The sequence below is a fragment of the Idiotropiscis lumnitzeri genome, chromosome 7 (genome assembly GCF_059441095.1).
Source record: "Idiotropiscis lumnitzeri isolate Australia: NSW breed Sydney's pygmy pipehorse chromosome 7, RoL_Ilum_1.0, whole genome shotgun sequence".
Lineage (NCBI taxonomy): Eukaryota > Metazoa > Chordata > Actinopteri > Syngnathiformes > Syngnathidae > Idiotropiscis > Idiotropiscis lumnitzeri.
In genome coordinates, this window is record NC_142397.1 from 11,008,809 (window position 1) to 11,032,695 (window position 23,887).

At 42.5% G+C, this 23,887-nt stretch overlaps 1 protein-coding gene across 2 annotated transcripts; it reads left to right on the forward strand.

Annotated features, from left to right (window-relative positions):
- The first annotated feature begins 4,710 nt into the window (after window positions 1-4,710).
- Window positions 4,711-23,575, forward strand: LOC148333533 (dapper homolog 3-like). Of its 2 annotated transcripts, XM_088299745.1 has the most exons (5): window positions 4,711-6,132; window positions 17,350-17,455; window positions 18,343-18,453; window positions 19,994-20,056; window positions 20,573-23,575. In XM_088299745.1, the coding sequence occupies exons 1-5, from the start codon at window positions 5,896-5,898 to the stop codon at window positions 22,069-22,071; spliced, it is 2,016 nt and encodes a 671-aa protein (XP_088155871.1). In that variant the 5' UTR covers window positions 4,711-5,895; the 3' UTR covers window positions 22,072-23,575. The 2 variants fall into 2 exon arrangements, with proteins under 2 accessions (XP_088155871.1, XP_088155870.1); XM_088299744.1 differs by lacking the exon at window positions 19,994-20,056 and having other exon boundaries at window positions 5,835-6,132.
- The last annotated feature ends 312 nt before the right edge of the window (window positions 23,576-23,887 follow it).

The following is a 23,887-nucleotide window of genomic DNA, read 5'->3' on the forward strand; positions in this document are numbered from 1 at the left end:
ATATTTTACATCACAAGAATAAAGTCAGAATATTATTTTAAAACATCACCTCCAGATTTTATTAAAATAAAGTTATAATATGTGATTTGTTTTCAATGAGAATCAAGTTGTAAGAGTAAGACAAAATAGAAGAATAAGAATAGTTTAAAAAAGAAAACGTCCAAAAACTCTTGAGCAGCTTAAAAAATTGTTTGTATTCTAATTTGGGTTTTGAGATGCTATTTTTCTTCATTCTTGTAATATTCCAACTTTATTTATTTTTCTAACTGTTTCTCCATTTTTTTTCTTTTTACTCATTCACTACCAGTCAAGTTAAAAAAATGAATAAATAAAAAATAAATAAATAAATAAAAATAGACTTTGACGTATTTATCCGTCAATGGTGGTAAATGAGTTAAGTATCGCCGTTACACTCGTCGTGTTATTATCATTAAAAAGTACAAATCTTTTATTTTTCACGATAGCACCATCTGCTGGATCTGCTGGGGCACTGCCACACTTGCCCCTAATTCAAAATGGCCGCCAGAGGCAATGTCACAAATCCCTTTGTCCCAAGATGTCACACTCTTCTTTAAAGTGCGCCAATTAGAATGACTCCAACTGTTTTCATGTGTTTGTCTGTGTTGGATGCAACGTGCAGCATGAGAACGAACATAACCAAATGAAAGATATTCTAGAAATAGTCATGTTGTATGTTCAATGAAGTATTCTTACATGTGTAGTTGACTGGCTACAAAAGCATGACGAGAAGACAAAACCTTTTAGCTGAACTTCAGCCGTGACTGAAAGCACTTCCTAACCTCCAAACTCAAATCATTCAAGAAAGTAAATAAAAGAAGCACTTTATTCCACATTTGATAATGTCACCAGTTACGACATCATCTTCCAAAAGTTTATTTGCATTTTGCTCTTGATGAGAATTACTTGATCCCCCAAAAAGTCGATTTCTGCAATCTTCTCTGTGTGTGTTCTACGTGTTTGTGACGTATAGGAAGGGAAAGGAATCTTAACTGTTTATGTGTGTGACTAAAACGGACGAACTCCTGCTGTGTGGGGGCTCACTTGAAGTTTTTTTTTTTGTCTTTTTTGCTACGTGTTACACCACTTCATGTTTTAATATAAATATATAGGAGAGAGAGAGAGAAAAACCACAATGGCAAACTTGATGAAACTGAAGGGTTATAAAAATAATCTATGCTTCATTTTTATGATGATACAGAATGTCATGAGAAATGTGAAATGAGGAACTATTTTTATCTTTCCAGATGATTTTTCTTTATTGTTTTGTTTAAGAAACACTCAAGTGATCGAGCTGGATAGCAAGTATGACTCACTGTATTTCAAGGGCAGGTATTTACTTGGAACTCAATGACTGATTCTATTCAACCGCTCTGTTTTTCTATTTATTTTTTACAACAAATCTCATTTAGATTGCTCCAGCTATACTATTGAATAGTATAGGCTACTGTACTTGTGTCATATTAAAGATTGTATTGTCAGTACACAGCAGTGGAACACTTTGATGTATTAATTGCCATTAATCAACAAAGTAATTGCAAAAAAAAAAGCACACCCTTTGTTAAAGCAACAGTAAAGAATAATCGTGGAATTGGATTTATGACCAACCCCAATTTGGAACTTGGCTAAAGTATATATACAGTACATTGTATTTTCACTGCAATGGAATGCTATGTTGCCATTTATTAGAACCCATCTCTCCATTCACTGCACTGCTTCCGCACTCATTCATAAAGCAACAGTAGGAAAATAATCATTGCAAATATATATATATATATATATATATATACACGCCCCGTTTTAAGGTCAATTTGTTACATAATGTTGCTTTAACATGGGAAATGAAAAATCAAAAGAGTTCTACTGTATATTTATTTTTCTTTTTTTTTTTTTTAGAAAATGTGTTGATCTTCTCCAAGGAGAATTTTCGGACCATTTCTACACAAGACAAATATATACTATAAGTATATATTGTGTGTGTCTTTAGCTCCAGTGTGCACAAACACACACACACACTCAAACACATTCAATCTTGAGAGAAGAAATCCAACCTGCGCTGTGCGTAGGCTTTCTTTGACTTGCCGATGATTTTTTTTTTGCCTCGTAGAGACTAAAAGACAAAGTGGCTTTCTGGTTCTTGTGAAGTAGAGACTGAACATATGAATAAAGATATAAAGCTGATACATTTGCTCTCTGTGCCGAGCTTTCTATTCTAAGTGTGACCTCAAGAGAGTTGGAAAAACTGCACAAGTGGAGAGGAAGTGGTGCTGCTCAAATGAAATATTCACCAAGTGCTGCATGTCCTGATAAGCAGTACAGTACAAAGACAGACTTTAAAATATTAATGTCAAAAGCTTTGTTTTTGTTTTTTTTTTTGGGGGGGGGGGGGGGTACTACAGTAGAGGGGGTTCCCCATAGGCCATCTGTTATTTCGCTGCACTTTCAATAATCCTCTCAATCTCTAGTCTATGACCTCATTTAGCGTACAAACTTGAACTACTTTTGGAAGTAAATGTTAAAGTTAAGATATATATTTGTAATTAAATTTTTACTGTATTCATTTTTGTGAAGGGGTTGCTTGTTCTGGAATTTGTAGTTTTTATTTGTACGATGTTTTATTCTAAAGGTTTTACCAAGAGATTTTGGTGATGCACCACAACTTATTTTTTTCAATATGTTGAATTATATTCGCAGCACGTCGCACTAGTGGTTAGCACATCTGCCTCACGGTTCTGAGGTCAAGGGTTTGAATCTCCGCTATGCATGTTCTGCAGAAGCATTCTCCAGTTACTCGATCTTCTCCCGCATTCCAAAAACATGCATGTTAGGTTAACTGAAAATACTCAGCTCTGTTCTTGTAAACGGGCGCACGTGCGATCGGCGTAAAAAATGGGCACATCTTCATTTTCTTGCCGGGCAAGCCTCGTTTAGCGTGTTGGGAATTTGGCAGACTGTGTTGCGCCACACTCGCCGTTGGACTAGTGGACCAAGGGTATTTTCAATGACATGTCCCCGGGGCACCTGACAATTCCGTAACAGAAAGTAGACTATAATTTAAAAGTTGGTATCAGTTCAGCCGTGGGTTGTCTATCCCAATTCTGGTCAATTTAATCAAATAAAATGCAGACAAATTCTGCATTGCGCTGATATGTGTGGTGGATGTCACCGTATTTCATTCATAAGTATGACAACAGCGTGTATAAAACCCTCTGAATCCTTGCAGAAATATATAAACTTAACACATCGATATTATAATCATCTATATCATATTAAAAAAAAAAAACACCCCTGTGGGCCATGGCTCAGCTCAGCTCTGCTACCCCTAGTCAACTTTAAATTATCCGCAAGTGCAGGTCTGCTTGTCGTCCTTTTAAAGATAATTTACGTGCTTCAATCTTCTGCATGGACTGCAGTGCAAGCATCTACGGCGCTGAATTTAGAGGGAATGAGTTGAAACGCTTTCATTGGCCCGAAAACAAATTGGCTGTGTTCGCCCCAACAACAGCGCAAACGACCCTTTCTCACTGCGCTCATCTACAAATACCAAAAAAAAAGAAAACTCCACCCACAGTTCATTTTGCACTAAACTATATAATATTTAACACAAATAAAATGGATAAATGCTTGGATGCTTGATGCGTAGTGACTATTTGCTTAGTCCCAACCTATCAAAAAAAATACACATTTATGCTGTGTTTTTTTAATGCTCAACATCAAAAAATAAATGGGCAAAAGTTGTACTTTAGAGGATTTAGCACCCTGCCTCACCAGGAACAAAAACAAATTAAAATGTTTTTTTAGTAACCATATATATAACGTTACATCTGCTTTAATCCAGATTCTTTTTTTTTTTCTTGCAATTATGGTGCATGGGAGTGTCCATGTCAGAGTGCTGTGTAAAGTCTTGTCCAGCGCATTCCAAAAATTCCCAATGGAGTTAAGGTCTAGACTCAGTGGTAGCCAATGCATGTGTGAAAATGATGTCTCATGTTCCTTCGCCTATGCTTTCACAGAACATTTATTGAAAGAAAACGCTGTTCATTCAGTGGAGTCACGTTGTCGGCACACCTCACTTTAGGGCTCACACAGCACAACTGATCATAAAACTTTTTGGGACAGTCGTCGATGCTTTCTGTGCCCATCGCTCTGGATTCATCAGACCACATTACACATCGCTCTATATTCTAAAATAAAACCTCTGTGCTCCAATTACTGTAGCATCAAGTGACTTTCTGAAGGTAATCCAGCTGTTTATTGCCAATCTATAATCAGCACTTGAGCTCATCTGTACGGACCTGAACTTTGGAACAGGAGACTGATTGTTAAAGTCTGGACTAAAGCATTTACAACTAGCCGTTGGAGACATGCTCGACTCCATCCTGACAATCGTCGGGATGCCCTTGAGCAAGACAGCGACCCTCCCCCCAACCTCAGCCTACTTCCTTGCATGCCCGCATGTGTGGGGTTGGCTTCTCTGTGTGTGGCATGAAAGAAAAATTTTGGTAGCTCCTCCAGAGTGAGTTTATGGACCACTTGGCTGGTACTTTGACCAGCGCTCCCCTCACTCATTCTGTCTGCTTAGGAGGAGTGTCATGTCTTGGCAGGTTTGTAGTTATCCCATACGTCCTCCACTTTTGAACGATGGATTGTATTTACTAATTAGTTGATTATGAAGGTAATTGATTACTTGCTCTGGATTGTATGTAGGTGAGTGCAGGTTGCTGAACACAAATGCACACCACACTTTTTCTTTACAGTAATATTATTCTATAATATTGTCATTACATGTTACTTTGGGTTGCTCTATTACGTAAAATCTGAAGAAAATACACTATACAAAATACACACACACACACCATCCCCACGTCTCTGTCCTGGCTGCTCAGTGCACAGCATTTGGCAAAAGTCAACGTAATTGTTAAACCGTAACAGAATGCACAGTGAGCTGCATTTTGTCTTCACGTGAAGAGTCTCACCTCCCAGGCATAAATCTCATTCTGCGTGTTTGACGCCACACTCATGCTGTTAAGGGTGAGTAAACTTGTTTTCACATTTGTATGACCTCACAACTACGAGGAATATCTAAACCATTAGTTCACCAAGCTCGCCAAATTTCAAACGCATGCATTGTTACTTAACATTTTATAATAGCTCTATGCTTGATTAGGTTCCATTGCTAACCAGGAGACAAATTGTTCTATGAATATTTTCTCACTCTTGTAGTTGAGTAACATATTTTCAAAGCGTCCCACAGCCAGATGAAAGCTATTAATGGATGCTGTGCATATCCAATGGGAGGATGTGAACTATTTGCTTAGTTGAATCCAGCTGCTGACTTTTATTTGACCATTCAGTGCTTCTTCTCTGCTGGAAGCATGAGAGCCTTTTTATTTTGTCCTTCAGCCTTATCCGTCTTCTAATTCCTTCAACATTCTTCTTTCTAACACTTTTACAGCGCGAGACAGACAGAGAGAGAGAGAGAGAGAGAGAGATATGGGGGAGCCCTCCCCCTCAAGTATTCCACTCTCCCTCCCCATCAGGGGGGACGATGAGATGGGTGAGGTCGCCGAGTCTGGAATGAATCAAGGGGGATGGGACGGCCATGGCTCGCAGACACCCCCATCCGCCTCTCGCGCTCCAATCCCGGCCCACATGGGACCGTGCGTGGACTGTGGCGGAGCGAGGGCGGGGCTCCGTGGCCGCGTTTGACAGCTGCAAAAATAGAAAATGTATCGCGCATAGAAGATGAGGGGAAGCATGCAGCTCCCAGCACACTCTTGGAGAATGGAGCGAGCTCCATCGTCCGTGTAAAAAAGCAATCTCTTTTTCTGTGTGTTATTTATTTATTCTTACAGTTGTCTAGAAGTATTTTGGACTATGCACCGCGCCTTCTCCTTCCCGGTGACGGTGGAGCGCAGCCAGACCAAGGAGCGCCTGGAGGCTAGTCTGGCCGGTTTATGCGAGCTGGAGCTCCGCAAGCAGCGTCAGGAGGGGCTGGTGCTCGGGGCTCTTGCTCTGGGAGACCCGCGGCCCCCGCAGGAGCCCCCCACCACAGGGGACGTGTCCTGGTTCAGCTGCTGGGGCCAGGATAACCTGACACTGAGGCGCCAGCTGGTGAGGACTTTTATTATTTTTGTTGTATTTGTTTTTGATCAATGTTTGGATTCTTGGAAGCTCAAACACACCCTTTCTTCACCATTGCTCCACACAGTTTTTTTCTGCATAATTCGCTTGCTCACTTTTACTAGGAGCTTTTGCCTTTGGTGCCGAATGAGACATCACGGCGAGAGGAAAAAAAAAGTTACTCAACTTGATTAATAGGCTCTCTGTTCGCTCGGGCTGGAGGTTTACGCCTGTGGGCGAGCAGATCAGGGGGTGGAGCAGCCGCCGTTTGGAGCCCAGGCCGACTTTTTAATGGCCCATTGTTCCCCCATCATACACTTTTGTGCCTTTTACTGCTTTACAAGCGGAGTCTTATTGCAGCTTTCTCCACATCATAAAGACATGACTGATTTTCCGTTGTTTGCTTGTGGCCCACGTCTTTATGTCATAATTGATGAGGTGCTCTCAGTGGATTAACAGATTGGGAGACACGAGTCTTACAGCAGGGGCGAGTATTAGTATCATCATCATTATTATTATTATTATTATTTGAGCATCTCAGACGCCAACTTTTACGCACCAGTGAGCATCACTGTTACTGTACAGTGTACATATGTTGCTGTTAAGATGGTCGTTGTTGTTTCTCATAGCTGTACTGTAGTTCCCAGCCAACTGGTTGGACCTTGTAACAAAAGGAAGCATTTGTTAAATAAATTAGGGTGAATGAGAAATTAAATCAACCGCCACCTCTTTACACCTCATCCCCCTCCTCCTCCTCCTCCCCACAACCAGGGACCCTAACAATAGATGCATATGGACCAGAATACTAATGTTGCCAGTGGAGAGGATGGCGGCCTTGAACATTTCTGGTCACATTTGGAACACCTGAGCAAACCAGTGAGTTCTAAAAATGAGAGCTGGATCAAATATCCATTTTTATACCGCTTATCCAGTTCAGGGTCGCGGGGAACTGGGGTCTCTCCCAACTGACATCTGTGGAAAGGTTGACTAAACTTTGGATTGGTCACCACCGGTCAATCACAGGGCACATATAGAGACCGACAACAATCACATTTACACAATTACTGAGTGGGAACAAAAAAAACAAATGGAAGTCAGGCGAATGTTACGCCAGGCCATCACTGTTTATGTTTTGCCTGTAAATAAATGAATAACTAAACGAACAAATAAAGGCAAGGTGAGGTGTTTCTAATATGTTGGCGATTGTTAAATGAATCTGACAGTGTGTTCCACGTTCGAAAATGCATGGGTGGATCATACGTTTGAATAATGCTTGAGATTTCACGAAGGATTGAAATGTGAAATGAGGTCAGTGTTGGTTCACTTGCCTGACCTCCATACAGGCAGGGGGGGTTCAATTCCCACTCAGTGACAGTGATAGCCTGAATGGTCTTTGTACTTGCCTTGTGATTGACTGGAAACCAATCTAGGATGTAAGTCAGCCTTTTGCCCAAATTCAGCTCGGATCGTCAGCGGGATAAGCTGTACAGAAAATGTGTGGATGGATGGATATCTGAAGCAATCCAGAAGATGTGCAGTGCTCATCTACAACAAATACACCAAGATGGCGGCGCGCATGGACGCAGCGGCTAACAGCTCCCCCTCACAGTGCTCCTTTTTACTTTTTATTAGTGTTTGCTTGCTCTTATTGGCATCAACTGAGGCACAACATCGATATCCCCGCCAAGACATCGTGAACATTGGATATCGATGCGAAATAACCATCACAGAGGAATTTTGCTATGATCGCAAAATTCCGAACGAACTGGCGAGGCTGCCCGGCTCACCATGGCTGGTCATCGGGGCCGGGAGGCGGCGCAGGCGACGCAGAGAGAGGAAGCAGAAGCGAGGCTGCAGGTCCGGTGTCTTGCAACGGCTGCGACGGCAGCCCCATAGGCAACCACTACCGAGTCTGCACCTCACCAACGCCAGATCCGTGGTCCACAAAATCGACGACCTGGGATTACAAATCCTGGGAAACCGCTATGTGCGCGATAGCAGTGTGATCGTCGTCACGGAAACCTGGCTGCACGCAGACGTCCCCGACGCTAGCATCCAGCTGGCCGGGCGCTCGCTACATCGCGCGGATCGGACGAGGGACACCGGTAAGAGGAGGGGCGGGGGGCTCTGTGTTTACGTGCATGAGAACTGGTGCGGCGATAGCACGATCGTCGAGAAGCACTCTTCCCCCGACATCGAGTTCATGTCCGTTAAATGCCGGCCTTATTTTCTCCCGAGGGAGCTAACGGTAGTGATTGTCACAGCTGTTTACATCCCTCCCGACGCTAGCGCTAGCACGGCGCTCTCGCTACTCGCGTGCGTCATCAATAAACATCAGCGGGCCCACCCTGATGGCGTTCACGTAGTAGCGGGAGACTTTAATAAGGCCAATTTAAAGACTGTACTCCCAGAGTTTCACCAGCATGTCAAGTGCCCAACGAGGGGAGACAACACTCTCGACCATGTGTACTCGAACATCAAGCACGCATACAGAGCCCTCCCACTCGCCCCTCTCGGCCAGTCAGACCACCTGTCCTTGCAGCTCGCACCTGCGTACACCCCTCTCAGGCGCAGATTCAGGCCTACCACAAAGACTGTGAAAACCTGGCGTGACGACGCCATGAGTGAATTACAGGACTGCTTTCATGACACAAACTGGGACCTCTTTGATCATCAGGACCTTGATGTCTACACGCATTGTGTACTGGACTACATCAAGTTCTGCATGGAAACTGTGTCCCAACATAAGACTATACGGACCTTTCCAAATGCGAAGCCCTGGATGTCCAGCAGGGTTCGCTCTCTCCTCAAGGCCCGTGACGCTGCCTTCAGGTCAGGCGACAAAGCCCAGTACAGGGTGGCTCGTGCTGACCTGAGCAAAGGCATCAAGCTAGCCAAGGCAACCTACAAGGGGAGGCTGGAGGCCCACCTTGCCAGTAACAGGCCACGGGAGGTGTGGCAGGGTCTACGGAGCATCACCAACTTCCGTGGCAGCAGCACGACCTCTGTAGACCCGAGTGCATCGCTGGCAGAGGAGCTTAACTGCTTCTTCGCTCGCTTTGACTCGCCCCAACCGTCACACCCCCGCACTTCAAGCTCCAACTCCCCCCCACTCATCGTAGAGGAACACGATGTGAGGCGCGCGCTCCTGGCGGTCAACCCCAGGAAAGCTACTGGACCCGACGGAATACCAGGCAAGGTCCTCAAAGCATGTGCCCACCAACTGTCACATGTTTTCTGCAGGATCTTCAACCGCTCCCTGGCTCAGGCAGTCATCCCCTCCTGCTTGAAAACTTCCACCATTATTCCTGTCCCCAAAAAGTCACCAGCCGTCCACCTGAATGACTACCGTCCTGTTGCTCTCACACCAGTCATTATGAAGTGCTTCGAGAGGCTGGTTCTCCAGCACATCAGGGACTGCCTTCCTCCCACTCTGGACCCCTACCAGTTTGCATACCGGGCTAACAGATCCACTGAGGACGCCATCGACACTGCTCTGCATGTTGTGCTGGGCCACCTGGAACGACAGCAGAGCTATGCAAGGATGCTCTTTGTGGACTACAGCTCGGCATTCAACACGATCATCCCAGACATCCTCGTCGCCAAACTGGACACTCTCGGCCTCCCTGCCCTCACACGCATCTGGATTAAGGACTTTCTGACCAACAGACCCCAGACTGTGTTGCTCGGCCCCTACACGTCCTCCACCCTCATGCTGAGCACCGGTTCCCCCCAAGGATGCGTGCTGAGCCCTCTCCTGTACGCCCTCTACACCTACGACTGCAGCCCGGCCCACGGCAACAACACCATCGTCAAGTTTGCTGACGACACGACAGTGGTCGGTCTGATCTCGGAAGGTGACGAGACAGCCTACAGAGAGGAGGTAAAGAGACTGACAACTTGGTGCAAGGACAACAGACTGCACCTTAACTCTGCTAAAACAAAGGAGATTGTCGTCGACTTCAGGAGGAACAAGACGCTGCCGCCCCCCCTCTGCATCGAAGGCGTGTGTGTGGAGAGGGTCCACACGTTCAAGTTCCTGGGAGTACAGATCTCCGATGACCTTTCTTGGAGTCACAACACCACAGCAGTGGTAAAGAAGGTCCGCCAACGTCTGCACTTCCTGAGAGTCCTCAGGAAATTCAACCTGGACAGGAAGCTGCTGCTGGCCTTCTACCACTCGTCCATCGAGAGCCTGCTGACGTACTGTGTCTCCACCTGGTACAGCGGCTGCACTGAGGCCGACAGAGTGAGGCTCCAGAGGACAGTCAAAACAGCGCAAAGGATTATTGGCTGCCCTCTCCCCCCACTGACGGACATCTACACCGCCCGGTGCCTCAGAAGGGCTCTCAACATCGTCAATGACAATACCCACCCAAACTCACACCTGTTCGACCTGTTGCCCTCTGGCAGGCGCTACAGATGCATCAAATCAAGGACCAATAGACTGAGAAACAGTTTCTTTCCGAGAGCCATCTCCATACTGAACTCTCACACACACACGAGACCACCCTAACCTCGCAAAACAGCATTGTGATGTGTTTCTATATGCCCTATTCAGTACTGAATTCCATTGCACTGTCTTCTTTATTTATCTAATTTATATATTTATCTGTATTATTGTTGTATTGCACTGGAGAGGGGAGCCCTCTAATCTCGTTGCACACTTGAGTACAATGACAATAAAGGGATTTCTATTTCTATTTCTATTTCTATTCTACATTTCTTTAAACACAACACAAATTGAGCAGTGCAGTTTCTTAAACATAAACTTTTATTATTGAGATGTAAAAACCGTAATCTCATCACATCTCCGATGTTTAATGCAAAATTCGTACTTGTCTACTGCAAAATGCAAGACTAAATCTTACTGAGAGAACAGTAAAGTGTTGATGAATATTTTCTTTTGTCTGGGTTCGTTCGAGGTCGCAAACGGTTGCAAGGACGTGTACCAGATGTTTGCCAACAGTTTCAATGGTTGCAAGGAAATTTTGAATTTTGAACTCCAATGAAAAAAATTCAACATTCACTACATTAGCAAACACGCACAATCATTCGCCGCGCAGTACGACATGTTGGGTCATCTTGACTTGATTTTTTTTTTGTGTGTGCTTTATGGGTGTCTTCTGCTTTCCTACACCATAATGAGTTCAGTTTTCAGTTAAGATTATATGTAAATGTTGACATTTTACTTGACATCCAGAAAATGTTGGCCTACCTGGATTATACACAGTAAATTGCGTAGGAGTACATTTTACTCTAAAAAAAAATATTTGTCAGTAAAAGGAATATTTGTAAAAATTAGTCAGTAAAAATTGAGAGTACAATATTCAGTGTAAAATTCTCAGACTAAATTTTACACTAACATTTAAAGCTGAGTATTTAACTCTCAAATTTAGTTTTGTACATTGGCACCAAATATTGTCTGTTTAGAGTAAAATGTCCTACGCAATTTACTGCGGTGCCATTATCAGACTCGAGGTTCCACTATATCTTCCCTCTGATTGAATATTAGGATGCATCCATAACACGAGTGTACGAAGCAGTGTTTCCACTCAGGCGACACTGTGAGACCCCCCCCCCAACTCATTGGAGCAAGTTAAGTCAAAAGCTTGTCCTCATCACAAACGGAGGACAAGCAGTTGTTTCAAGGTCTGCGAAGGAGACAGATGCCTTTCTCCCAGGAGGGGTGGGCTTGGGAATGAAGGATAAGGGGGAGCAGGGACGGGGTGGGGGTGGGGGGCATTTCCTGTTTTCCTTTTCCACCTAACATATGTGGATCGATGTCTATTAACTATTATGCCAACCCAAGCGTGTGAGTAATTGCATGAGGAATGTCCCTACAGAGTAGATGTCAGCAGTCGAATTGAATTGAATTCAGCTCGCCATGTGTGTCGGAGACAACTCCCCGTCTATGTCTCAGTGTGTAGCTGTGGCGGAGTTGTGGTTGTACAGTATGTGTGTACACAGTGGTGGGCTCCCCCAGGCTGACGCCGACTTCTGCTGCCGGTCTACAGTTTGAGGTGTTGACAGGGTTCGGATGGCAGACAGCAGCTGGTGACGCATGAAGAGCTGATCTCCCTGTCCGCTCGATGGTATTGTTAAGCAGGCGTGCGTGTCTCGAAGCTACGGTTGTGAGTTGGCAGCCCAAATAGCAGCAGTTTATTTCATCATTGAACGCACTCACACATTTCCTTATTTGGTCATAGTACAGATAGTGTGAGAGTTGTGTCTTTAAAAGGAAAGTAATGCTCACTTTCTATGGACACCCTCGTGAGGTATTTTTTTAAGCAATTTGACTTGTGTGGTGTCAAAGTGTACTGCATCATACTAAATGGTATGTTGACATTCATGTGGAACCAATGGTTAACCTTCAGGCAGTGATGGGAGAATGAAGCTTCAAATTTGCTTCATGAACCAGTTGATGTATTTTTGACTCCTCCAGATTAAATAAAGAGTTTAAGAAATGACAAGTCAGTGTGCTTTCAGCCCAATGTTGAACCGAGAGTGCCATCTAAAGGGGTCAAAAAATACAACAGCTGGTTCATGAAGCAAATTTGAAGCTTCATTTACCCATCACTACCTTCAGGTGCAACAAAGCTTTCTCTGCTGGCCTAATCACTTTAGAAAGCAGACATTTTGACAATTTAGGTATTATATAGGTAATATAGTGTATATAGCATATTTTTCACTGTTTTTGTCACATAAGATAAATAGCGGCTCTGAACTACAGATGTCGTTTTACAGCATGTACGGTATCAATGTTTCTAAAATTATGACGGGATGGTAGGGGTAGGTAAGCGATAGGTAGATCCAGGTACTAATGGAGATATTCTCTCATTAGCACTTCTTGCGTGCCTTTCTTGCGCACTTTCAAGGTGTGACAATTCTCTCTTATAGACTTCCTGTGACGAGAATTCCATCGAGATCCATTTGGAAAATATGCCACACTTATGTAAAATTAGTTGGTGGAAGTTATACTAATCCTCGCCAGCAATGTCTACCGGCTACTTTGAATGAGCATTTTTTTTTTTTTATAAAAAAAAAAATTCCAATCCCAACAATTTAACCAGAATACCACTGACAACTCTGGAGATGGTGCAAATCTTATCAGATTGTGCAGGTGTACCGGCAAGTGTATTTGAATGCTTGGTGCCATATATCTTAAGTGAACAGCTGGTTAGTCAGGGGGTCAGCTTTTGTGACCTGATAAAACGTGAGCACATCATTCATTTAGTGTGATGTACCTGTAGTGTCTTTTTTTTCCACTTAAATGGAACCCTGTGGAACGTGCACAAACGCAGAGTCTTCACATTGCCCTCATATTAGCACAAATATGCTGAGCTGTCACAGCTGTCACTCACACAAGGGCAATGTCGCTCGTCACACTCCTTTCACAGCCTCTCAAGACATCCCTCCTCCCTGTCTTAGCACTCCGTCACAGCATGCTAATGAGCACCATTCACTAAGGTTTTATTAACACAAAGCTCACTCGTGTGTTAGTTCATGCACCACACTGGAAATCCTCATTAATTGTTTGAATGAAAAAGGAATGGAAGAGTGAGTCAATCCGTGGATGCGTCTATGAATGGACCACATTGAACTGCACGCCCTTGGAAATGAGCACATTTAGGGTCACATTCTATCACACTAGCGAGTGACTGTTAGGCTGCCTAGAATGTGCAGCGATGTTGCTACGAGACGCAAAATACATGTTATGTTTTCATTCGCAACCAGCATGCAGCATATCATGCATCACCAATATCGAATTTGCCACATCTTAAGGATATGATGCCTTAAGTCAAGTCTAGCTACCATGGCAGGTGTCCATCTCTTTCATTACATAGTTTGAGCATGTGATTACAGCGCCAGTATTTGTCTGCACATTTTGGATCCAATTTCTTTTCGTCCTGAGATCAAAGAGTCGCAAGATCAAACATTAGCGTATTATCCACTGTTTTGAATGAAGACGCTTGTTTGCTTACCATATTAAAAAAGTCACATTTATTTATATCACGCTTTTCTTCAATGCCCAATGTGTGTTTTTGTGTGTGTGTGTGTGTGTGTGTGCGTTTGTGGCCTCCCACAGCCTTGTCTGATTTAATTATAGAAGGTCCAGGAGTGCGGCTGTCTCATTGGTCCATTCCATACATGTTTATGTCCTGGTGATGAACCACTGGCTGGTTTATGATCTCAGTCCCCTTTAGCACAACCACTGAGCATTTTTTTCCCTTTTAGTGTCTTAGTATCGCCCGTATTTACCTTCTAATTTTCATCCATGCTCTAAAAGACGTGGGGGCAAAGAAAAATAATGGCAATGTTGTCATGGATTGGTCCCTATACTCTGTGTGCAGCTGCTTTATGGTGAGGTGAGGATGGTTGAGTGTTGTCCGTCTGTCCCCATCCCCCAACATCCCAAGGCAGAGGATGCTGTAAAAGGGTAATGATAGATTGTGCACAGTGTGGTGAAAGCGGTGTGAGGGCATCAATAATAGACAATAATCTCACAGAGGCCTGCTAAAAGCTCCTTGCAATAAAGTACCTTGCTGCAGGACTCATTAAATGCTTCAGGCGTTATCCTGTTTTTTTATACAAACAGCACCAAGGTGAAAGAAGCCAATCAATTGTGTGAAACTGCATTATTGATTTATTGATTTCCAATGGTTTTAATTGCAAAAACAATGCTCCTCGTTTCAGGTCTCTAGCACGCAAGAACATATTGATGGAGGAATGCTTACAGCTTTGTTTGGACCAGGACAATAACACCCTTGTTGAGACAATAGGAAGGACAGCGTTTGGGGGGTGGGGGGGACAAGGTTATTGGGGAAGCATAGGTTAGCGTGGGTCAGTTGACCCCCAGCGGCATTTGCATCATGATTGTGTGTTAGACAAAAGAAGTCAACGTCCACGTGCATTTGGACGTATTCCTTTTGGTGCATGATGTCGATTTGAGACGATGCTGAGATGGCTGACATTGCGCAATCGTGAATTCATTTAGGGCTGGTCACATGCACGGAGCAGTCTGAGGAAGGTCATTGTTGCCGGAGTTGACTAAGCAATATGTTTGTTATTGAGTTTGCAGTTTGCCGTTCGTGTGTGTAACCAAAATATAATACAGACATGAGTATTTTTTCAATGGATGCTCCTCTTGCGGTGTCAACCAAAGCTAAATATTATTAAGTTGTGCTCAGTGATTTATTCATATATATTTTTAAATATATAATTTTCCAGATGACGCATTCACAAATTTATTCAGGTAGCAAATTAAAATAACTATTGTGTGAAGTTGGCAGACAGTTTGGTTTGATGTAAATAAATTGTCCCTTAATATGAAGAAAACCAACATTTTTGGTTTAGGGAATCAGAAAAAAATAAAAGGGGATATATATAAATTTGTAACGCTAGTATTGAATGAATTTTTGGAACAAAATTCCTTGGAGTTAATAGATGATGAATTAGCATGCAAATATATCACTTACATAAAAGGTAACATTTATAAAACGATAACACTATCTGTCAAGAAATCTTTGAAATCATGAAGCCTTTTATATAATGAATTATTTTGTGATTTTTCATAGAGTTGTGGGGATCAACTCACAGAATAAAAATAAATGCAGAGCAAAATGTACAAATAATAAGACTTTATATTCTCAGATCAAACAGTTCAAGTTAAAAGTCTAAATACTATTACAGAACTTTGCAAATAATGTTTAGAGAAAACAGGGAGACTCATTATGACTTGAGAGGTGTTTGTAAGTTTATTTAGCAAAGAGCTGTTCAAGCAATATTAAATATTGCAATAATGTAAATATGAATTTGAGGTTTGTTAATACTGAATTGAATAATAATGAATTTTCTTTTAAGTTGTTTATCTATTTTCTTTTTTTTTTGTTTTTGATGACATTTGCAGTGTCATGCCTGACTGTGCCGTTCAGTCAGCAGTTGGTATGACTGTTGATTGTTATAGTGAGTGTGTTGTGGAATATATTACTGTATGATGACAGAATAAACAATAAACACGTGGTGGTCAGCGATTGTATGCCGCCAGAAAACAATGTAGCAGTTGTAAGACTGTCAGATGAGAAAACTTCACTTTGTCATGAGGACTTGGTCATAACGAGCCGTCTGTGTAACTCGGCCAAAATCGAATCAAACGCCTTCTGTTTGTTTGTGTTCAACACTATCACATGAGAATTCAGTCGGAAATTGTTTGAAAAGCGTGGAGGGGTGAGGGCGAGTCTAAGGTCAAGTTCTCGTTTGTGCTGATTTAGGAATCATTTAAGAATGCCCACTAAATCAGCGATGGAGCAGGCAACAGGTGTGTCAAATACGTGGACAAGCTTGCGTGACAACCGATTTTAGTTGGTCTATCACATGTTCTTAACATGAGTGCAACATATTACATCCACTCCCCTGCATCCTTTTTCAAGTGCGTTTGAATAATTCATGTTCCATCTGACTGCTTCCTGTGTACTACTGTAAGTGTGCTTGCATAACAAAGTCCACTGACGCGTGAGTACAGTATAATAGGCTCGAAGTGCAAAACATAACAGCATATAACTGAACACAACGACAATTTCAAAACATATCATTTAACGGATCACAACAACAAATAAGTAAACAGGAGAGTATATAAAAAAAGATACGACAAATTGAAAAAGCACTATTGCAATTAAATAATTACAACAACATAAAAATATTTTTTAGATTGTACTCAGAGTAAAGAATTTTAGATTGACTGCCCAAGACTTGACAAGTGCTTACTCCACAATATTTTTTTTATGCGCCCATGTTTGTCTTCCGACCAGCAGGCTACCCTGGTTTTTGCCATTTTGCTGCATTTCTCGATAATAGTAATAATTTTGTCTTTTGTTTCAAGCCAAGTTTAATTCTAATTTTTCTTTGTTCATTTGTAAGGAAATGACGCAAGTCCATATATGATCTTATTTAATATTAATTGAGTAAATAAACGCCTCCGCCAACTAAGTGACAAAATAAGCTGCGGTATTGTATTATCGAATCAAGCCTGTCTGTTTACAGATGTCGATCAAAAGCCAACTTGCTCTGCTTCATTGATTAGCTTCTCTTCATTCAAAAGATCGTTATACTTTGTTGTCTCAAGCATGTTGCCTCCCTTCATCTCACCTCTCACTCTCTCAGTCATATCGAGATGGGATGCAAACAACAAAGAGTGTGTTTGTGTTTCAGAGTGCTCTTCAGAGTTCGCCATTCGGTCTCATGCAAACGCTGGAACAACAGGTGGGGGAGCTGCGCATGGACACTGACCACCATGATGCTGCTCAAGGAGACACAGGTGACAGTTATCTGGATTCAGGCAGCTTTCATCAAGGGAAGGCTTCCAGTAGCCTTATGAGCTATTATAAGAATTTTTATTTGATCTATGCGAAGACCGTATCATTTAGATTGATTGCAGTGCTGATACACATTCGCCGGCCACAACACCTGCAAAGGCTAATGAGATCAATTATGTGATCTCATCAATTTGGTCACCAATAGTTGCACAACTAACAAACAAGTACATATATAAATGATTTTCAAAGAGAGGTTTTGGACACCATGTACATCCAAAATGTATCTATTTAAATAATGATTAGTTTGATTGATAAAATATACATTTTTAAAAATAATTTGATGGAATGGATTACTTATTTAAAGAAATCTCAAATACATTAATGTGTTTCATCCATTTATTTGATTCTCTCAAATTAATGATTTCATGTTTACTGTAAATAATCTCCTAATTTTTTACAGTAGAAAATGGAAATATGAGTGGCAAATTTCAACTGTAATAATGACCTAATTAAACAGAACATTAGATTAATACTCCGGTTTATTCATTAGATTGGTTTCTTGATTGTTTGTTTGTTTGTTTGTTTAATATTGTATTAAGCAGTAGAAGTTACATTTTTAAGAGGTGTAAGTGTGCCCAACAAAATGCACGATTCACTGAATTTGTGATCAAAACTACTCAAAACTCTGATTATCATCAAACTTCGTGTAAGCTCATTTTTCTCACATATTGCCAATTCAAGTATGCTTTATTAGCATTTTCTACTGGTTACTATTTATACTTATTTGTTTAGTGGCCACCGTGCAACATATGCTAGGACAAGAGTAGGTTTGATTGCTATGAAATAACCTTCTCTTCTCTCACACAAGTTGTTCTTTTTTTTTTTCTAGATGTCTTTGAGTCAAGTGAAGGTCAGTCGCCTAAAGGGAGAACTTGTTCCACGGAGCCCACAGAAACGCACTCTTCCTGGCCTTATATCAACGAAAGGCCCAAGTCTGTGGGTAAGAAAATAAACACACATGGTCCTCTTTCGGCGTTTCCTGTTCCACGTGGACATCACTATAAGGCTTCTGTCAATAAATAACGACCCTGCTGCCTTTCTTCTTTATGTTCCTTGAGAATTCATTGATACTTCTTCTATAAAACATGCCTCTGATACCTCTGTCAAGGGCAAGTACAAAGTGTTTGATTCTGAAAAAGCACAATAAACAATTAATAGACAAACTCCTATTAACAGTTTTGCCTTGACAGAGGCTATTATGCATCAGCAAATTATTTACAGCACTTCAACTTCGATTCATAACACCACATAATAAAAAAAAATGTCTTTCTTTTATTGCAAGTGAATATTAAGTACTCACAGCCATAAAGCAGCAACAACTGCCGCCATTCACAGTTTGGATGCCATTTGCAGATTTTTCTCCATTTGGGCAGGTTGTCTTTTATATTAGGACCCACACCTTTAGTCAAAAAAGAAAGGTTATGGTTCAAGGAGCATGTATTTTAAATTACTTTCCTTAATTTTTTTTTTAGTAGCCACAAAATGTGAAGCCCAATTGCATGCAAATTAAGTAATTCCATGTGAACTTACTCAGCCAATCAAATCAGCATCTGAGGCAGTAATCACTACTTACTGTACAACAGACCATACAAAAAATGACGAGGGCGGGAGAGAGAGACTCACCATGAAAGTTGAGTTAAAGATGAGAAAAGGGTGCAAGTTCATAAAATAACCTATAAAGCAACAGAAAATATGGAGCAAATGCTTTTCTCCAAAAATATAAAAAAAGACGGAGTCATTTTTGTTTCTACTGTACTTCCCACTAAATTCCCCAATGGGAATACATATGACTTAACTCAACTTAACTTTATTTATAGAGCATAGTAAAACAAGCACAAACGTGTACCTCCTGGAGTGTCTGTTCCACTGACCTGAGGCAGCAGGCAGTTAGGTTGAGGTTGGAGGAGCTCAGTGAAGTAAGGTAACGCGAGACCATTTACAATCTTAAATATAAGATATAATTTAAATTAAACTACAACTCAGTGAAACACAACAGGAAAGAAAATGGCATCCAACTTGTTCATTAATCAGTCATATAAAATTATATATTAATAATAATAATAAAGCACAACTTCTTCTAGGGTGTGTAAACTTACAATGCACTGCACATATCAGCAGTTACTTGACAAAAATAAATGTCGAAATTATTCAGAATTTTTAATCGAATGCAGAAGTTGCTTGTGCATATCAGACAACAAAATTGTGGCGAGTTAAAATGAAGAGTCGCTCTACTAGGAAACCACTACCCACAGTGGTTGTTGAGCAACAAAATGAATATCAAGCCCCGGTTGTATAACACCATCTTTCACAACAAAAATGGAGAGGAAGAAATCGATTGGATTATAGCGTATACGGCTATGTGTGCAAAGTCATCACGATCTTGAAACTTCATCATCATGAAAACGTACAGGATGTAGGGCTTTAGCCACAGTTTTTACTTTCTTCTCACCCTTTCCCCCTTTTGTAATCCCAACCCATAGAGAAATACAGTATATGTACTGCAGCGACCGTGGCTGCTTCCTCCTGGACTTGCCCTGTTGTTAGTGAGTAAATAAAATAATAAAAAGTAGTTGGTAGTTTTTCTGTTAAGAATGCCAAAGTTTGCATTTTTTGTGTGTGAATGATTTTTGGTTGGTGTTGGAGGCTACATTGGTGATACATGATACATGAAAAAAATACATATATATATTTCACTTGTAGTAATTTTTTGGCCATGGGTGAGGTCAACTTTGGAGTACCAGAGAGTGCTTACCTTGATTGTGTATGATCCTCCCACACACAAACATATATAAGTAATATGTAACTGTAACTTTTTTTTTTCACTATTAGCTTTTTTACCTTGGGGGAGGTCAGCGCTGAAGTAGGAAGTGCTAGTATGATCAAGCACGTTTTTGCATAATCCTTCATTCGAAAATAAGTTACTCATAAAAGATATAATAATAATAATTGTTATTATTTGTATTATTATTATTATTATTATCTTCTTGTATACTCTTCTTTCCTCTCCATTATGACACTGCTCCCTGGTTTCAAACTTCATGCAATTTGCTCTCTTTTAGGAGACCCCCTCATGTTGAATGGGGAATCAGCCATGACAGTTCCTCCAAGTGGCCTGCCTCGCTCATTCTCTGCCCCCCACCCACCTCTGGAGGGCATCGCCGAGGAAGGGACTCCAGTGGACTCGTGGATGCTGGAGCCCGGCCGAGACGAACAGCCCTGGCAGCAGCAGCTTCCGGGAGATCAGGTGACGGAGGAGGACTACCAGCAAAGCATGAGGGTGGAAGGTTACATACTTCATCTTGTCCAGCGTCACACCCTTTCACCGCGGCCGTGCCAACCTCGCACTACACTAAGCCCTGATCCGCCATACAGCTTTACCCCTGCACATGCCCCCCTACACAGGAAAAGCCCCTCTCTTTCCACAGAGCAAGGACATCCAGGCCCTCAAGTTGACCTTTCTCCCAACCCAAAGAGTCCTAGTCAGGGTTGTGACCTTCCAGAGAGTGAACCCTGTGGAGGAGAGGCCCCATCTTTGGAAGAGGAGCGTTATTTGATGCTGCCCTACCCCCAGTGTAAGCCACACTCCCTGACGGGGAGACTACCATCACCTCTGCCCTCCTTGGACCCCAACTGCGGTGCTGGGGCGCTTAACCTTTGTTGTGAACCCTCAACCCCCCAGCATTGTCCACAGCCCTCAATCAATCACAAGCACAATCTAGTAAGTGCTCAATACATCCCAGGGCAGGCCTGCCACGCCCCCTTACGCTCACCAAGACACTTCAACCCAACGCAGTCCAAAGCCCACCAGGCCTCTCCTGAGCACCACAACGCCAAGTCCAGAAACTCGAGGAAGGGTCACAATGAAAAACAGAGGTCTAAAAAGTCGAGCAGCAAAACCAACCGATCCCAGTCAGAGAACAGCCTCCTTGGCCAGCGGGTGCTGCCCGAGCGCAGGTACAGCACCACCGAGCGGCATCAAGGTAAAGGGGATCAGGCTCAAGGTCAAGTTGCTAAGATTCACGTTAGCAACAACAGCGACAGAGCAAACCGGCGTTGGTGTTCCAACCTGGAGCTCAGTCAAGACGAAGGGGAAAACCACGTGGAGCAAGGACATCGGAGGCCACCCCGAAAAGCTCGCCATGGTCACAGTGGTCACCACCAGCAGCAGCAGCAGCATCATCATCATCCGCAGCAGCATCAACAGCATGCCCAGCGCTGGCACTCAGACTTTCAGCAGCGAGCGCCACTTTGCCAAGGAGAGGACCCATACGTTGGCGCTGCCCCCGCCGAATCCTCGTCCAGCATGAGCGAGGTATACTCGCCCGCCTCCAGCTCTCTCTCCAGCGACTCGGATGAGAGCGGGGGGTTGGTGTGGCCCCAGCAGCTTCCACCTCGCCTCGCTACCACGTCCTCTTCGTCCTCGCCCTCAGCGCAGGCCGCCGCCGCCAACCCGCCCGCCCAGCCAAAGGCCTTTGTCAAAATTAAAGCCTCCCACGCACTCAAGAAAAAGATCCTCAGATTCCGCTCAGGATCCCTCAAAGTCATGACCACCGTGTGAATTGGTTTCCAAGCCAAAGCATCACTGTCGGTTGCAGATTTTCTCGGCTTTGCAGTGCACTCTAATGAAAGGCTGACATGTAATGGATGTTTCCGACAAGCAGCCACATCAAAACCGATGGCTTCCATCTAGCCTTAAATGACGTTAATTGACGTGATGCCAAATTACAAATGTTGTTCAGGCCTGCATTGTTGCTATGGAGCTGCTGTCGTAAGGAATTATTATTCATGACTCATCCATTTATGCTTCATGAATTCCTCTTGTGTGTGGTAGCCAGTGAAACTAATATTGTGACAACAATTTAAATGCTGTGCCAAAGCCTCAGGCCACATGCTACCTAATCGACGGATATGCACATATACACACAGAGGGAAAGGTGTGTGTTGATGACATTCTGATTAGTGATACTGTATGGTCATTAAAGCGTTGATAAAAGAAAAAACATGGCCTGAAGCTTTTGCACCATATTCTCCAAAATGACTTCACGTCTTGGCAAACGCCTCTTGAAGTCATACACATCATAAATCTTGGAAACGACTTTGCTAAAAGCCTGAAAATCTACTCTGTGGTTTGACTTAAAACTCAAAAGAGGAGATTTATAATTTTGTAAGCGCTCAAGTGAATGTGTTTGTATTTTGTTCACAAAACAAATTATGGTCAGGGAAAGAAAATGTAAGCAGTCTCTTGGATAGGAATGTTCTCATGAGAATTTACATTTTTATACGAAAGATAATAATAATAAAGGAGGAATAGTGGAGAAGTGGTAAACTCATCCACCTCACAATTATGAGTTTGGAGGTTCGAAACCAGGTTCCGGCATTCGGATATGAATTTGCATAGTCGCCCTGCACTCGCAGGGGTTTTCTTCAGGTACTCCAGCTTCCTTCCACAATACAAAACATGCTAGCTTGATTCAAGACGCTTTATTTTTCTGAGTGCGAATAGTCCATGTGAGTCCTGTGATTGGCTAGTAACCAGTCCAGGGTGTACCCTGCCTCTTAGCCAGTCGTCAGATGAGATATGTAGGCTCACGCTAAACCTATGATTAAGTGGTGAAGAAAATACGACGCCCTATCTCTAGATGCTTGGAGATTATTGCAAAATGTATTTGCTTGAGCTATTCTGCACACATACTACTCTGTAATCTGGCGAATATTTTTATGTGTTGCAGTTGAGTTGTGCACGTCTGACTCTCATGTTTCTCGGAAATTATACTATTTTAAGGTACTATCCTGCTTCTTGTCAGATTCGTAACTAAATTCTCATGTGAACATATGCATCTAGATGCAACACGTCTATGAGGACTAGCTCAATTTGTTGTCAGCTGTTGTTGGAACCAGGCACTCAACATGACAGACGTCATTTAAAAGGCATGACTGCAGTGACGGGAACAGGGAAACACACAAAAGACTACATGATTGTAAATATGTAACTAAGTGTATATCCATGTTGAGGCCTTGTTTGGAATGAATGTAGTTTTTAATAAAATATAAATGTTCTGGTCTTTCGTGTGTTGACAAGTGTGACTCGTCTTTATGTACCAAAGCATGGAATGGCCAATGTGGACAAAACATTTTTGACTAGCAAATACGTGTTGAACGTGCTTGCAAATACATTCAAATATATTTGTAAAGCCATTTTTTTTCTCATAATCAACCACTTCAAGGTGTATCCTTTATCCATCTACTGCCCGAAGACGGCTGGGATAGGCTCCAGCATGCCCACGACCCTCGTGAAGAGAAGTGGCTCGGAGAATGACTGGATGGAATTTTTTCCCATAATGCCACCAGGTATGTTCATGCACAAGTCAATACTT